Source organism: Lagopus leucura, unplaced genomic scaffold, assembly GCF_019238085.1.
Source record: "Lagopus leucura isolate 7727_CA_CO unplaced genomic scaffold, USGS_WTPT01 Super-Scaffold_100001, whole genome shotgun sequence".
NCBI lineage: Eukaryota > Metazoa > Chordata > Aves > Galliformes > Phasianidae > Lagopus > Lagopus leucura.
Window position 1 is genome coordinate 64,121,362 of NW_024962262.1, and position 17,976 is coordinate 64,139,337.

The 17,976-nt window shown below is 41.0% G+C and overlaps 1 protein-coding gene across 6 annotated transcripts in view; it reads left to right on the forward strand.

Annotated features, from left to right (window-relative positions):
• Positions 1–17,048: 17,048 nt before the first annotated feature.
• The window catches only part of GK (glycerol kinase), a 38,132-nt gene continuing 37,204 nt past the window's right edge, over positions 17,049–17,976 (forward strand). For all 6 annotated transcript variants that reach the window (XM_042867197.1, XM_042867199.1, XM_042867201.1 and 3 more), the window contains exon 1: positions 17,049–17,228. In XM_042867197.1, coding sequence (XP_042723131.1) covers positions 17,151–17,228 — 78 coding nt within the window. In that variant the 5' untranslated portion in view covers positions 17,049–17,150. The remainder of the gene's footprint in view (positions 17,229–17,976) is intronic.

A 17,976-nucleotide genomic window follows, 5' to 3' on the forward strand; every position in this document is an offset into this window, starting at 1 on the left:
GAAAAGGAAAAGGAAAAGGAAAAGGAAAAGGAAAAGGAAAAGGAAAAAGGAAAAGGAAAAAGGAAAAGGAAAAAGGAAAAAGGAAAAGGAAAAGGAAAATCAATTATATATGCATAATAAACCAAAGAAACTTTTTCAGGTGAAAAATAAAAGAGAGTTTGCAAGGAAAGGTGATAGCAGGATAGCAGTAGAGTTTTAAACTGCATAAATACGAGGAAAGCAATGAAAGAAAAAAGTGGATCCAGGGTGATTTCTGAAAACAACAAACCCACTTGCTTTGAAGTAGGACTCAGTACATTACTGAAAAGTGTACGTTTGATGTTGTGTTGTTTGGAGGGCTTGCAGAAGATATATTCAGGAAGACTGGGATAGCAACAACACAAGAATTTAGGAATAATCTAGAACATGAAAAAAAAAAAAAGTCATCAATGCATCCTTGTAGCAAAGAAGGATAATAACTTTCTGTGCTGCACTAGACAGAGCATTGCCAGCAGATTGAAGAGAGCTGATCCTTGCTCTCTGCTCAGGCCTGGTGAGATACATCTGGAGTGCTGGCCCAGGTTTGGGATCCCCTGTAGAAGATCCCCCATGCACACTGGAGCAAGTTCAGTACAGGGCCACAAAGGTAATGAAAGGACTGAAGAATCTGACCCAAGAGGAAAGGCAGAGGCTGCTCAGTTTCAAGAAGAGGAGGCTCAGGTCAATTCATTCATGTGCATAAATACTTGGCAGGGGAGTTCCCACCCTTGGAGGAGTTCGAAACATCAAAAAGTCTCACTGACCCTTGCCCTCCACAGAACCTGTAGTAGAGAAATTTCAGAGGCACTGCCAACCTCAGCTACTGTGGGATTCTACATAGTAAGGAAGTAGAAAATACAGAACTCAGTACAAAAGACAACAAATACTTCTTTGTAAGTATTTGTTGTTACTGTAACATAAAATAACAGTGATGTTTGAAATCATACCAACACAGTACATGAAAACATGGGACTGTAAGCACAACAATGCAGTAAATAAAAGCTGAGTACATAATAACATGAAGAAGTAATAGAACAATTACAAAGAAGAAATATGGAGACTAAAGTCAAAGGAAGATTTTTACGATTACAGCAACTTTTGATATTTCACAAGTCAGGCTATTCTGCCTACTTCATGTTTCTACACATCTGTGAGCAAGACACATGTTTATTAAAATCAATTAATAGCAACTATTAGCTCATATGAAACTTTCAGGAAAAAAAGACAGTCTTGTGACTTTGGTTACTCAAAAAGGAAACAAGTTAAAGTGATTTCAGTTATCACTGAAATCTGGAAGCAAAACTGGAAACAAACAGAAAGCAAACCAAAGGAGAAGCCAAAGGCCACATTTCCATAGAAAAAGATATTATTGGAATAAGTCTGACTGCTGGCCTCAAGGAACCAAAAGGAAAAGTAGGAGTAGTACCTAATAAACTGAGAAGTTTAATTTAAAGTCAGTATTAAATAATGTTTGTATTGCTCTGGGTATTCTAGAAATACTGAAAAAATGTAGGGGCCATGTGTATCAGGTAAAGTTGATTATTTCCTTTTTTTTTTTTTTTTTTCCCCCCTTAATTTGCTGTTCAAGTTTTGTTTGATTGGTAGTTGACATCTTAGTAACTTAGTAGATATTTTCATAAGGAAAGAACTAGATAGGTCATCAGAAATTGGATGTGCTTCAGCATCATCTTAAAAACTGAGCAGCCTTTCATGCAAAGTCAGTCAAGGAAAAGAAAAGACAATAAAATAATTATATACACCCAGATACCAGGCTGAGGAGCATTTTATAGCAGAGTGTAATTGACATTCTGCTATGAATTCACTACTACTACAAATAAGTAGGAAATATTTCACAACAATCCAGACTCACCCAGGCGTGATATGCGATGCAGCGATCACAGTAATTTACAGGTAGCTGTGTACCAGAATTCTGCACTTTGGACTCAATACTGTTATGCCAAAGCAAAACTCACTCCTCTTCTGGATTATAGCTGCTTTCTGCCCATAAAGCAAATTGTATGCTTATTACTTACAGAGTCTGGAGTGTGAGAAAGGTAGACATGTTGTACGTGCTATTGTCCTGTAGGTCTGCAGGTTCTATAGCGAGACTGCTGAGGTCAACTGAGATGACAGGTCCCTGATGACTGCCCAGTTGGACATGCTGTTCACTTGTGTTTAAGTCAGGTACATCACCCTGAAGAAAAGACTAGCAAGCTGAGAAGCATATCTCCACATCTCCACAGTTATGCCTCACAGCCTCTCCATGATCCCAGGTAAAGCACCAAGCATCAAGCACGAGCTCTTCTAAAAAGCAGAATATGCTTGGTCACTCTCTTGCTGCCTTTCAGCTCTAAGTAAGAAGAGGGCTGTAAAGAAATAACTTCAACTGTTCTGTTGCTTTCCTGTCAAGTATGATGACCTCTGGGATGAGCTGAGCAGGTTTTACCAGCTCTTCCTGACAACAGAAAGGCACTACCCATCCAATATGCAGCTCTTATAGCAGCCCAGGAAAGAGAAAAAATTAACAGCACCCTGATTCATAGCACTGAAAGGGATAGATTGATCCAATCTGTACTGGTAAACTGTGGTCAGCAGGAAAGGAGGGGAGCAGATAATCATATATCTATTTTATCTCCTTTGATACGTAAATTGGCCAGCTAAAGTCTGGCTAAAGAGCTAAAGAGTTTGGACATACCTTGCAAACAGTGAGATGTCTGTTAACGTGATCAGCTGAAATGAGGAACAGCAGGTGTATCAGTAGTGAGGGGAGAGGAAACTTTGCTCTGTCTCCTAAAAAAATGACTGCTATGAAGGCATTTCATAATTGAGAAGCTCCTTTTACCTCAGACTGGTAGAAATCATTCTTTTACAATTTCACTTCCCCAGCCCACAAACCCAGAAGGTGCTCAGAATCACCTGCTGCATGAATGTGTGTGAAGGCACTAAGGAGAGAAGGGCAGTTCGGGCCTCATAAAATTTGCAGTGGGGAGGTAAGGCATATTTTGTAAGACTGCCTGAGAAACAGACACTCCACCCTTGAACTGCTTCTTCAGCAGCGTACATTCCAGTTACTCATTCTTTGCCTTCTGCAGTAAGTAAACCGAGTTACTGCTCATAAAATTGTAAAATGAACTTTCCCATGATCAGGGAGATTGGTTATATAGTCTCTGAACCTTAGTCAACCAAACAGATGCAGACTAACAGGCGCAGTATGCATACTGTGAATAGCCTGTCTACCTGCAGAAGAACACAACACATTCAGGAAAAAAACATCATCACAGTGAGTACCTGCATATCAGATTTCTTCCTAAGGCTGGTTGTTAGAGTGTACCTGGTGAGAAGTATTTGCATAGTTCAACAATAGCACAGAGGTTGTTTCTTTCAGGAGAGATTTTCTGTAGAATGCCATAAATCTTATCTTCAAATTTTATGAGACTACCTTGGGAAAAAAAAAAAAAAAAGGCTGTAAGCTATAAATATCTTATTTCAAAGAAAACACATCACTCCTTTATTTGCCAAAGTACATAGCTCTAAAATGACTTTAAAGCATCTGAAATGTTCAGTGCTTAATTCTGTTATATAGTTCTAAAATACTTCACAGCAGTGAAGGGTGGGGCTATAAGAGACCTCTGACATCAAGGATAGGACTGTCCAGGGTTCTCTGTTTTCTAGGACCAAAACTCCATCACTGCACAGTCCTGTCAGCACTGACAGTGGTCCAGAACTCTTTGAAGCCCCATATTTCTTGCATTTCTAACCATTTTCAGGAAGATAGCCTTACAGATGCCCCCTCACAGGCAGCAGGTGGCAATACAACTATCTGCCTACTGCTGCCCACCAGTGACTCAAGAATTCACCCCTGCCAATCAGTGGCCCACAACCCACCAAGCAGCATCTGTCCCCCAGCCAACTTCCACGCTTTTTCACATGCGCTCCTTCACAGTAGCAATGGTGTCACTGCAGTGTCACTACTGTCATGTAGTGGGTAGTATTACTCCAAGAGAGGAGAGTGCAGCTGCCCCTCAAAGAACCACATCTTCTAGATGAGCCTTCCCAGTGTTTTGGTTTCCATAGACATTGAACAGAAATGAAAGCAGAAGCAAAGGAAGTGAAGGTTCTTTCTTTGCCTGAAATGCAGCCTTGGTTACTTGTCTAGTACTATAAAACATATACTGATACAACCCTTTCAGGGAAGCAAAATCTGGTGAAGAGCAGTGGTTACACCTATGAAAGGGGGAGAGATAGGGAGAAATATTTGAGACTTCCTTGAAAATCATCCAACCCACGTCCAACTGCAATAGCTTTACATCTGTATAATGTTATGTAGTTCAGAACAGCTGTGGCCCAATGCAGGCCATGCCCTGCTGCTGCATATCATGGTGGCAGCTCTGCCCTTCTACATCACAGCTGTGCCCAGCAGAGCTCTCCAGGTGTGGGCTGAAGGCAGGATTGGGATGGCAGCATTAGAAACATGCTGTTAAAAAACAGAGTCTAAGGTTCCATGCTAAAAATAACTTCCTTGAGTTAATCCATTTGGAAGAAAAAAATCTCTCCATTATTTGACAAACTATATAGCTCTGAAGTGATTTTAAAGCATCTGAAATGTTCAGTGGTTATTTCTGTTATGCAGTTCCTAAATCCTTCCTCTCCTGCCCTGTAAGCTGTCATGAGAGATGTGCTTTGTTAGCTGGGATCACCTGTTTCACATACGTTGTCTCAGTTGTCAAAATGACAAAAAGTAAATCCTCCTGCTGAGGTGTATAAAAAAAACATAGCAGTTCAGGCAGGGAAGAGCTCTTTGATTTATGTCAGCCTTCTAATTACTGCAGCATTTTAAAAAGGAAGAAGCAAAAAGCAAAACAGAATCAGCCTTTCCAGAAGGTTTCAAAAAAAAAGCCCTCATTTAGATGCTGTGTACTCTATGCACTTAAACCACAGCATAACTGAAACTCTAGAGAAAAAAAAAAAAAAGTTTGTTTCTTTAATCTTACAAAAAGTACTGTTGCTGACCAGGTATATCTTTTTTTCATCTATTTCATGTGGCTAGCAAGGGATAATCACAAAGAATACAACAGAAAAAGATGTATCCAAAGTATTAAAATCAGAAGAGATTTCAAAAGTTTAAATAACACTGCTATTTTGCTTTGAATAAGTGTTATAGTGCTTTAATTATACTGTTTTCAAAAATGTTTTGCTGTAAGTTCTGGCTTTCTAATACCTGACCAATCTCATATACTTCCTGAGCAATTCTGTCCAAGGTCTCCAAAGAGTTCTCCATCACTCTTTTTCATCGATTCAAGCACCTCTATTAGCCATGAGTGAGAGCTGCAGACATGCCCCATTTGCTCACATAATTGTCATCTGGTATCCTCAAATACTGTTTCGTTCAAATAATCAGGAATCTTTTCATTCTTTCAATTTATTTTATTTCTACCACTTTTTGGAATGGAAAGCTTTTTTTTACACAACTATGTGAGTTTTATTTTTCCTGTAGATCACAGACTTAATAGTACTTTTAAAGAAGAAGGGTCAAATCCCAATTTCCTCAGTTTATTCAGAACCTTCCTTCATCAAACTTCCAAACCATTTAACTTAAGATACATACGGACTATGATGTTGAAACAAGAAAAAGCATTTTCTAATCTTACATTGATTTTTTTTTTTTTGGAGTTGAAAGTGCTTAATGTTTTCATAGAAGCACAATATAGATTTAGGGCCTGGTCCATTCATGTAAAACTCTAGTATGGAGAGGGTAATGAGCTGACCTTCTGAGTTCCCTCCTAGACTAAATTAATACTCTTCTCTGAAGATCAATGGTGTTAAGCTCTTAAAAACAACAACAACGTCAACAACACTTACTACTTTATGTTATTTGATGTATACTGTATTATTTAAATACAGTGTCTGGAAATGGTATATTATTATGCTAAATCTTATATGCGTCCATATATATTTTATATTCATGTAATGTTATCTGCTAAAATATGTACATTATACATACTAAATAATTATAATTGCTTAGTATCATATCCATATACATTTATCATTAGCATTCATTGTGATTGGAATCATTCAGAATTAGTACAATTTCATAGAATCATAGAATCACCAAGGTTGGAAAAGACCTAAAAGATCATCCAGCCCAACCGTTCACCTATTCCCAATAGCTCCCACTAAACCATGTCCCTCAACGCAACATCCAGCAATTTCATTTATTTCCATTTATTTTCAAAGTTCAAGTCTTTTTTAAAATAGTTGGGAATCAACCGGAAATGAACTTTCCTAGATTTCAGATGCCCCTGAGATTTCTGATACTCTGTTCGTTCCTGTTCTAGCACACTTACATGCTGCACCATTAATCACTGGAGAACTTGCTACAAAATGCATCATGGAAGTAGAATTCCCCATTTACTCATTTCTTATCTTGTTTACAAAAATACAACAAAGATAGTAGGCAAAGACATCCAAGAAAAATGTAGTTTGATGTTAAAACTTTAATCTAGTTTGTTCAGTAAGCGGTGACAAAACAACACATATAAAACAAACATGCACGTACACAAACACCAAGCATATTTAAGGGCATCCATGGGAGAAACATCCATCTTATTTTCCTCTTAAGTTTACTGCAAAATCTCCCTCTGACTGCATAGAGAGCAAGAATTTTCTTAGAAGTATTTTTGAAACATTCAGCAATGATGCACACACACATGCTGTGTGATGCTGTGTGGTGCCCTGGTCATTAACTAGACAGCAATTTTTTTTTGCATAGAAGGGATAGAAAAAATTTAAATACACAGCATAAGAAATTCTACTGAGCAGTGCATTGCATCAGACTGACTTCCTATCTCAAATAATATAGTAGAAATGAATGTACAAAAGAGCAATTAAAATTCTTTGTATTATTATACCAAAAATATAATTTCATATAGAATGAAGTCAGCTATGAATTTATCTTATAATAATAGGAACATTCTAATGTCATTAGAAAGGTGATTTTTCTATTTCTGCAGTAAGTATACGAATTTTACAACTGCTACAATGATGTTCATCATCTGAATGCCTTACAATTTTATCTATGCACCTAATATCTTTTGAGGGCTAATGCTCTCAATAAAAAACACATATAGACAAATTACTCTTTCATACTTATGAGAATTTTATTAAATTTTGCAGAATGATCAACTCAGCTTCTGCAAGTTAATGTACTTACAGCAATTACTTACAAATATGGGCCAGATAAGCTAGATGGATGGAGCGGCTTCCATCCTAGCTCTCAACTCCGCCACTGAGGAGCTTCTGCTCATGCAGAAGAGTGTCATGATCTGAAGAGAATCAAATGCACATAAATAAACTGTTCTGAAATGTACCAAGAGCATTATTGGAAGTAGACAGAAGTCAATACCAAGTAGCTGCAACATGAATATATATTCTATTAGTGCACCACTGCTGGATAGACTGAAGTTGCAAAAGCCTCAAAACATGAGGGAATACCACATGTGACTACAGTGGGCTGTAGTTTTCAAGAAGTTACTCTGGAAAACTTGAGCAGAAAACTGTCTTCAGAAAGAAAAGAAAATCAGGGACCTGCTGTTGGAAAACCACTTTTTCAACCCAGGCCATTCTATGATTCAATGATTCTATGATTCTAAACAGTTTATACGAGTCATGTAATCTGACCTTGTATCTAACCACTTAATAACCTTTTGAAATAGCCTATATCTGATGGCACAGTTAGAGCCATCTTTATGTTGTGTTTGTGTATCTGTAACAAACAAGTCTTGATGAAGAAGATTGTAGTGCTTCAGAATCCAGTACTTAAATCTGATCACTCTAGTCCCCTGTGATGCTTCATAGGTAAGTATTTTGTTATCATTAATGAAGGAAAATAAAACCTCTTCAGTTTGCCTCTTGCCTCCATGCTTGGTTGTAATTCAGCTGGATCCTGCAGAATGGATGTTTCCACTAGCACTATCCTAGCTTTCCTTGACTGCAGCCAGCCATTTCCTCTGCTCAGTCTGGTCTGGTGCAGGTCATCCTTGGCTTGCAGGAGAGGAACAAGCTGAACTGATTGGTCTGAGGGACAAATGATTTCCCTAAGTTTTGTGTATTGTCCTTCTCCACCATTACACTAGGGAAGTGCATTCTTTAATTAGCTATCCTAAGTAATGTTTAAAATATGTAGTCTCTGCAGATTATCAAATTATCAAACTGTCAAACTCAGTCCTTGAAGAACAGTTTGCGTATCCAGTTTCTCTTTGGATGACTGGGCTTTTTGCTGTGTTGATTTGTAATAGATAAGTTTCAACTCTCTCAAACTCTCCTAAGGTTATTCTACTTCTGTTTTTTACCTCACAACTTCCACTGCTGAAGAGCACCTTTCTGTTAGGCAGCTTCATTGAGAGCTTGGTCAACTCCCTTCCTACCTCTTCTCAAAAATTCCAATTTTGAGAGTTTCTTGTCTTTCAAGTTTGTTTTGTTGTTGAGCTTTTTCAATAAACGTAGCTTTAGAATTCTGCATTAGCAATGTAAGAAAGAAATCTATGCAATATCTTCCCAATTCTATTCACATCCAATTCAATTCCCAGTTAAACACAGCAAGACACTTTTTGTGAAGTTCTATAAGACTGATGTTCATTTTAGTGTCCCCAGTGAGGTGGTTTTGACAGCTTAGAAGACAAGTGAGTTTTTTCTATCTCAGGAAGAAACCTGTGCATTTTATTTGTTTGTCAGCATTGCTTTGAACATAGGGCACTTCAAATCAGAGAGCACAAGATTCAAGAATATCTACTGATGTGTGCCTTCATGTCAATGTCAGACCTCAGAACTAGACAAGATCCATACTCTGAATCAATATCTTTCTGCTCTGGCTCCTGGAATCATCAGTAAAACTAAAATCTTATCCAGTCTCTCATTCCAGAACTCCTGGATCTTGCCTGAATATGTTTTCTTTTGGTCATTCATTCAGGAGGCCCTAGGATAGGCTTCAGAGTCCTCTGCCATTAACAGTGAAGGACTAAAGGAGAAGCAAAGAAGGTCCAAGTGCTTGACTTGGTTCAGCTCCTAGAACCATTTACAGATCCACCAGCATCACTGATAGCAAATTCCTGCCCTATCAGCTAGTACTGCTGCACAGGGGGTTATGGAACCTTTCCTGGACTTACGTATGTATTCTCAGGCTTTCTGCAGTATTCAGTCTCTAGGAATCCTTCAGAATCATATTTGACACTTCACATCTTTCAGTCCACACTTTAAGAAAAATGCTGTCACTGTTCCTTTCTGAGCAGTGGAAGTCAGGGATGTCAGGAACTCAGACTCCACCACTGCACAGATTCTTCTCACACAAGCTGTTAAACCTCTTCAGTCCTGACTGTGGTGGTGGTTAGTCCAGAACTCTATGAAGCTCACTCTTTTCCTGCATCTCTAACCAATGTTTTTTTGTTGTTGTTGTTGTTTTTGTTTTGTTTTTCAGGAAAATGGCCCTTTTATCTCTTCTATCAATCAGAAAGGATTTCTCACCCTACATACAGAATATCTAGTCACAGAATAAATTCAGGGCTGTTTCATTGTCTCACTGAGGATATTCCCAAATATTTTGATACTGCTGGAGAGGATCAGCAATACTGAACATGATTTAGAGGACAATCGTTCCATTTCTCTAGAATCCCTTTACCTATAAACCAGGCTCTGCTGGACTCCTTTTACCTACTTGGCGACCTTCTGCAAAAGCAGTGGACTGTAAATATCAAGTCCTCGCTGTTTTGTTTAAACACCCACTCTCTTCTTTCATTTGGGGAAATTGCTAGAAAACTCAAAAATGCGTAAAGAGATTAGAGCCATAAAAGCAGGAAAAAAATAAAATGGCAGCTCCTCTTAAGCCTATGCTATCTGAGTACCATATCAAGTTTTGCTCCCCATTACTTTATTTTGATCTGCTTAGGTTGAGGAATAGAGGTTATGCATCAGTTACTGCTAATCTTCTAGCAATTTCTACATATCCCTCAGTTGTTAGAAACTGAAGCAAAGGCACATTCTACACTCCACTTCTGGTGAGAAATTTCTTCATATCATGAAGTCTGAGGCTGGTATTTGCATCACTTCTGAGTCCTTGGTGACTTGTGTGTAGAAGTAACCAGCTCAGTTATCAGCAGTAGTTCTTCCAAAGTAGCCAACATTTAGGCACAAAGAAGATCAGTCCAACATGTCTGTTCTTCAGATGGGATATCCCCTCTGACACATACCATGCTTCACCACAAGAATGCAGTCATATTTACTAGCAGATAAGCTTAAATTGTATGCTTTCCCAGCTTCCCAGTCTCTACAATGGAAGAATCACTGGCCTTCTGTGGGGCTTTGCCATTTTGTATTTTAAAACTTTTTGATGCTCTCCAGTATCATTTGTCCCTATTAACTAACACCTACTCTCATACAGAGATATTGTTGAGTTGGGTATTTAAGACAATGGTGCCAATCAGTAACAGATTGTCTTAAAATGATCTCATGACTGTCTTTATCTCCAAAATCTACAGGACACCCCCCTCAGACTTCTTTATTAAACCACTTTGTGAAGTACTAAATAATTGCTAAAGCTTCTGGACATGGTTTGGATAGTAGCAGCAACTCTGAGGTCACTGTTTGCTTTAAGTATTTTTACTGTTTGCATGCTGCTTGGAGAAATGTCACATGAAAATTGACTTGCAGTACTTCTGAAGTAATCCACTTGTACACTCTTTATGTCTTCTCTCTCTACATCCTATTCCAACTTGTTTCCCTGTTCAAATTACAAAGAGAGAGGAACAGAAACATGTGGCTAACTGTTATCTACAGACCTGTCATGAAGTTACAGGGAGCAGAACTAGAGAATGGCCAGAAGTACTCATTGGGAGCATTTATCCTTGAAAAACAACTCTGGACTATGTAGGCTGGAGGTAAACTGTGGAAGCCAGCTGGTCCAACCTCCTGTGCAAAAGCAGCAGCAGTCAGAGTAGGTTGCTCAGGACCTGTCCAGTTACATTTTTAGTATCTTGAAGGATGGATATTTTATAGCCTCTCTGCTCCTGTGTTTGACAGCTCTCATTCAGAGGAAAGAAGAATGTTGCTTGTTCATTGTCTTTCCTTACATCAAATCAGAATTTCATGTGTTCTGATTGGTGTCCGTTCTCCTTTGTCCTCCTACCATACCATACCTGAGAAAAGAGTGGACCCATCCCCTCCAAATCTCCCATTACTCAGTACAGTCAGCAGTAAGATGTCTCCAAGCCTTCTTGATTCACAGCCGAGCAAACAGAAGTCTCAGCCTCTCCTCATTCATTACCTACCAGTCCCCAAGAGTTCTAACTACTGATAGCAACCCTTGTTTTGCCTTAAGGTATAACTAGGTCATAAAGAATTTCCAGAAGAAATCTAGACATAACTAAGCTCTCCCATTGGTTTTATGACACAGATACACAAGTACTGAGATATATGATGTAAACATACATAAAGTTGAAAATAGCAGTGTAGTAAAAAAACAGGCAATATAGTTCAGTTTTTCTTGACAATAGTGTATCTGTTCATAACTCCAGAATTTCCTGGCAGGCAGCTAACATTTGATTTGATGATATGGAGGTTGAAGGTCCTTGCAGCAATCTAAGCTTGCGGTTGCTGATACTTCCTCCTGTCCTTAGTCTCCTCCACACCATCTCCTACTTATTCTTAACCTTTCCCGTTCTTTTAGCTGTGAAATCTTCTGCTCTTGCACCAGCTCTGGCAATCATCACTGTAAGTAAGCCAATTCAGCTTCTTGGCAGAAAACTATGCCCTTCTATTTTCTCTAGGTTTGTTTTCTGCCATATTAATGAGCTCAGACAACTCAAAAAGTGATCCAAGAAAAACCAGACCCATTTCACAAGAGGCAGAAACTGTGCACAGGCAGGAATGGGATGGCAGTATTAAAAGCACCTTCTGTTAGTACTGTCTGCTGTGAGTTCAACTTAACTTGTGCCTCTGCTGGTTATTATTTGATAATTCAGCCCTGTTCTCTGTGAGGCCAACAGGAATGCAGGTACTGGTTCCTGAGCAATGTGGTGGATAAGGAGAGCAGTGTTTCATGGCACTGTTCTTCACGTTTGCTCTGGAGAGCATTTGCTGCATGCCAATGGTGAACAGTGGGGCTGCTCTGAGCCTTCCTCCCTGTCTGTAAAATAAAGGCCATAAGCAAGCATTACACGACTGTAAGATCCTTTGCAGAGATATGTCAAAAGATTTTCAGGCTCATAGACAAAGAAGTCTATGGATTCTGTGGGACCTGTGGCTCTTTTCATTACCTTCAGTAAATAAACTGGACCACCGTGGAATTATCAGTACTAAATCCTTAATGCTTTTTGTGTGGATGTTGGGAACTCACCGTGTAACAATCAAACTGTAATAGAGAACCAGAAGTGGAGGATACAATTCCTCAAACACACTAAAATGCATTTCCCTTCCTATAATTATGTTTCTATAAAAATAGTATGTATTTGATTGTATGTTTTAATTAACCCTCTCATCCTGAACTCTCTAGATGTAGGATGCATCTCACTTGAAACATTATTTTGTTGTAATTAGTTTTAGTTGTACTGTATGATGTAAGAGCTCAGGTTAGTGCAGAATTAAGAGAAATTGCTTAAATCCAGTGCAGTGATAGCCTCCAGATTCTCATGCAACTGCACCAATGCTCCTTAGTGTTTTCAATGCGGCTGTCCTGGAATTTTTCATACCCACAGCTGGAAACACAGGTCTAGAGTGTGTGCCAATAGAATTTCAATTCTGACCCAGCGTTCAGGTAGAAAAGTGATAAATACTGGTATTTAGAGAAATTCACCCAATCCTTTCATTATACATAGTAATTTCAGTTGTGCTTATTTTTAGAAATACCTAATATCCAGTACAAGAAAGATACACATGAAAAGCTGTTGCCATTTATGGAGAACAGAGCAGATCAATTCATTTGAGAGAAATAAATAAATAAAAAGATAAAAAGACAGCCAGCAAAACACAGTTTATAAGGAAATCAGTAGAAAACAAACTCAATTTTAATGCTCCTCTTCAATAGAGTGTCTATTTTCCTTCAGGAGTAAATTTTGCAGTGAGTTGCCGTAATTTCTATACGGAAACATAAATTTCCATACATAAATGGAAAACCAGGCATCTCAGAGTTAAGGATTTTGAGGCATGGATTATCAACTATAATGCTAATTAGTATTTCTATTTCTTGAATTACCATTTTATTTCTCAAGAATGCTATATAAAAATCTTGAGGATTTTTTTCTCATTTTTCCATTTTTAGTAATACGATACGTGTAAAGATTTACTGGTTTATAAACTACTTTTCACAGTTGTCAGTATTTGCTGTCTTTAAAAGGTGAGTTTACTTAATTTCCTTCTGTCCACATAAGAAACAGTAACTGCAATGACTGCTCAGGCTTTGAACAGTGTGAGAGTGATTCTAAATATAAAATGTAATTCAGGGGAAACTATTGTTTAATATCTGGTCAGAAGTAGAACACATCCTACAAGACATCTATTGCATCACCGCAGCCCATGGCTTCACAATAAAACCGTTCTTGCCAAATGGTGACAAAGCACTGTGGACACCTTCCAAAATAAACCTAGTATAGAGAACACAGAGCTGCTCCTTCTGATCTGCTTCCTTTATATCTGTGGAAGGGCTCCCTGCATAGGGGTGCTACAAACCCTGGATTCAGATGGGAGGGCACTGGCTCCCAAGGTCACAATCTATTTGCGTTTACTCCCTGGGCTGGTATGAGAGACAAGATTTACTCAAACATGCAAGCATCTGCACACTCACACATACCATTCATGTTCCCAGTAGGCAAAAGGGTGTATGTGACAGCCTGACTTGAGGTCCTGGCACACCATACGTATGTACACCTGCTCTGGGCTAACTCCAAATATTTCACTTCAGCTCTTCCTACAGGAACACAAAGATTGGGGGTCATCAGTAAGGTACAGCAGGATTCAGCCTGCCGAGTTATCTCTGTCACTTACGGGCAGAATGGAAAGACATGGACATCTGGCATGCACACTTTATTTCACATGTTATCACATGCTTGGAGTAGCCTGACAAAGTCACATTTTGTCCCCAGTTTGAGGTCAAACAACAGAATCAGCCAGAAAGAGCAGAACTTAGTTACCAATATCCCTCCATACTGCTGATAGTAAATATAAAATAAATAAAGAAATAAATAAATGAGACTGAGAGGAGTTATCTGCCACTGAGAATAGTTCTTTACAAGCAAAGTTCCTTGTCTCTGAAAAATGTATTCTAAGTATAGAGGTGCTTACAATTGTGTTTATAATCAACGTATATCAAACGTATTTGTTACCTAAAAATATTAAATAAATAAAAAAAAAAACCAAACAAAAAACAACCACTGAAACTATATATATTCAGAAATGGAGAAGACTTTCTATTAAATTTAGTCTGCTGAACAAGAGGTCAAAAAGTTGTACTTGGAATACAAGCAAATCTGCACTAATTCATATCCCTTGGGAGTTTGAAAACAAGCATCATCTTCAGAGGTGTGTTGGGTTTGGGAATCAAATTAAACTTTGTTGTAATTAAGTTCTCCATAAGTAATGGGATTCTCCATTATTTCTGCCAGACTTGAGAGGAGTATATTTAACATTCAAAACCATGAATACTAATTCTTTACAAGTTAAGATTTTTTTCTTCAGCTTGTATGTTGTTCGATGGAGGAAATGATCATTTAAGCAGCATTCGTAGACTTGCCTGAGCCAAGCCAGAAGCAAGAACCAAGCCAGAAGCAGAGCAAATGAGTCCATGCAGATACCCATGCTCCTTCAGATACACTGCTTCCATTTCCAAGCTAACTCCTCTAACAGCATCTCAGCAGTACAGCCTCACATCACCTTACCATAAAGGTAAGGTCACAGTTCCACCCTTCCTCCTCTGCAAACAGCCTTCTTGGCACAGGACCCACTAACAGGTCTGCAAATAGAAATTTAAAACTACAGAAAAATGAAATTAAATTAAAGTGTTCAAACACTAAATTAACACCTAAATAAAGGCTGAATGATAGAGTGCACTGTTGCATGGAATAGGAAGAATAAGTTGTTCTCACTGACTCTGTTTTCTGGTGTCTGCCAAAGCTCTTTGATTCTGCCTGTCTTGCTCAAGGGTTACAAAAATGGCTTTGGTTATCACTGCCAGCACTCCTTTTCCAGGTGTATGAAAACACAGAGAATACTGTTAGAGCATCTGTACAAAAACAAGGTCTTTACTATGAGAGTGGTGAAGTGCTGGAACAGGCTGAGGCTGTGGATGCCCCATCCCTGGAGGTGTTCAAGGCCAGGTTGGATGGGGCCCTGGGCAGCCTGGTCTAGTATTAAACTGGGAGGTTAGAGGCCCTGCCTGTGGTTGGCAGTTGGAGATTCATGATCCTTAAGGTCTCTTCTAACCCACGCCATTCTGTGATTCTGTGAAAACTGACAATTTGCTCCCCTGAGGAATTTTCTGTAACCAAGTGATGTTCTGTAACCTGTGTAAATTTTACTCAGGTAAATGTGAAAACATGCAACCATAGGTATTTACTGTTTTGCATAAGTATTAGTCATGATGTTATTTCTTCATTTTTTTGGATCTCGACAGACCTCAATCTTTATATAGTTTAAATAGTTGTGTCTTACCTAGTATTAAGATCAGGAACACCCATGGCAAGTTTAAAAAAAAAACAAAACCAAAACCACAGAAAACGTACCTTTTCTAGTAACTATACTGATGAGCTGAGACTTGGCTAAGATCCCTTGAGATTAATTCCTTGAGCTTCAGCCTGTACAGAGATGCTGTAGCCCCAAGGAAACTTTTAAAGTCAACAGCCGTCACTGCCCATGGCCTTGGGGCAGAAGTGCCCTTCAGAGCGTGGTGCAGCAGATGAGGGACCCCACTGGGTATGGGCTGCAGAAGGTCCCTCAGCAACACAGCCTCTGGAGTTTACAGTAATGAGAATCCTGAATATTACATTTTAGGGTAGCAGAGAATCCTTCCTAACAGTCTAACATTTAGGTGCTTTCTTAACTTTTAAAAAAGTCATTTTTTAATCAAGCCAAAAACTCCTTAAAAAAAAAAAAGTCATTTCAGACTTTGTAGCTGGGGCTGTAACGCAGTCATTCGCTGTTATTACACAGAAGACAGCACCCACACCAAAACCGTGATGCTCCGACACAGCAGTGCTATGTGGGAAGCGCTGTAGATGGCACAGCAAGCATTACCAACCGGCAGCACTAACCAGACCACGGCAACGACAAAATATGAAAACTTTAGAGAACTACGGCAGACAAGCATAATCTATTTACTGGAGCCTGCGGAAGCCCAGTTACTGCAAGGCTTTGTGACTTCTTGTACGATTTAGTCAGCATTTTCAGCTTTTGCAACTCCACCACGGGCCTTGCGACACGGGCAGCTTTTCCTGAAGCACTGGTTAGCATCAAACACTGAGAAAGGACGATCGAGATCGTACACCTTCGCTATTTCTGCGGGGACGCCGGGTCAGCTCGCACTCAGCGACACAGACCCCTCGTCCTTCCTCGGCCACGGGCGATCCGAGCAGCCGAGTTTCGGCGGACATCTTCCCCCAGGGCGGCGAAGCCTCGCCCCGTCGCCTCCTCAGCGCTTGCCGCCAGACTCCTCCTCAGAGCGGCTCTCCCGGGTTGCCAGAGAAACAGGGACACGCTCAGACGCACGGCCGACGGCCGGCTCCCGCGCACCCCTGCGCGCCCCCCTCACGAACCGTCTCAGCACCCCCAGCCCACCCGACCGCGGCCGTAAGGAGGAGCCGCGCGCCGCTCATCACGTGACACACACCCCCCAACCACCCCCGCACCCGCCCCTCCTGCCTCTGGCCCATTTCCTGGCCTCTTAGCCCCGCCCTCTCCTCTCCGCCCCCGCCGCGCCCCGGGCGCTGATTGGCTGCGCCCTGGCATTGCGCGCGGCAGCGCCCCCCACCCCGCCCCGCCGGCTTCACTCCGGCAGCCACGCGCCGGTGGCAGCGAGGCGGTGGTGTAGAGCGAGCGCGGCCGTTACCCGCCCCGAGGTGCTGAGGGGGCGGCGGTGGCGGTGGTGTCGGAAGGGGTCCATGGCCGCGTCGGATCGCATGGTGCTGGGGCCGCTGGTGGGCTCCATCGATCAGGGCACCAGTTCCAGCCGCTTCCTGGTGAGAGCATCGCGGAGCTCGGGCTGCGGGCGGGCAGGCGGCGGCGGCTTTTCGGCAGCCTCGCGGGGTGTTTCGCTCCGCCCGTGGGGAACGAGCGAGGGGCTGCGGAGAGCCGGCGCTGCGGGCGGCTGGGTCTGAATCGGACGGCTCGGAACCCCGCGAGCTGTCCTTTGGGTGACCGCGATGAGCTGTAGCGTTCAAGCACGCGGTGACCGTGCCGAGTTCCCAGCTGAAAGCTTGGGCCTGCGGGAGGAGCGTGTCCGCGCATCCCGTGCGCAGCCGTGGCTGAACTGTAGCCCCCTCCTCAACCCGCGTCAGAGCCGGGGGGTCCGAGCCTGCGGGAGGGCACGGTTTGTGTAAGGATGGGGTGGCTGATAACAGCCCTTGAGCTTAAGGATCTATCTCCCTGTTATGCAATAGACGGTAATGTTATTCCCATATATGTAACTTCGTATATAAGCTTCCTGCTTGCAGATGTCTGCAAATGCTGTCCTGCCTCCCAGACAGTAAGTCATAGCAACTTGATATTGACGCCGATGATAACTTCCGCTGTGCAAGTGAAATTGTCACTAGATATAAAATGCCAAATTGAGCTGGAAAGATGAATGTGAAATCCCTAGCGTGGAATTTTCTTCCCTGAAGCAGGGGACTGAGTATCTTCCTGACCTGTGTTACAATTATTTCTCAATATCACGACCTTCATGGGACTGTCAAATGACAAAGCACAGATCCGGGGGTGGAGAGAAAC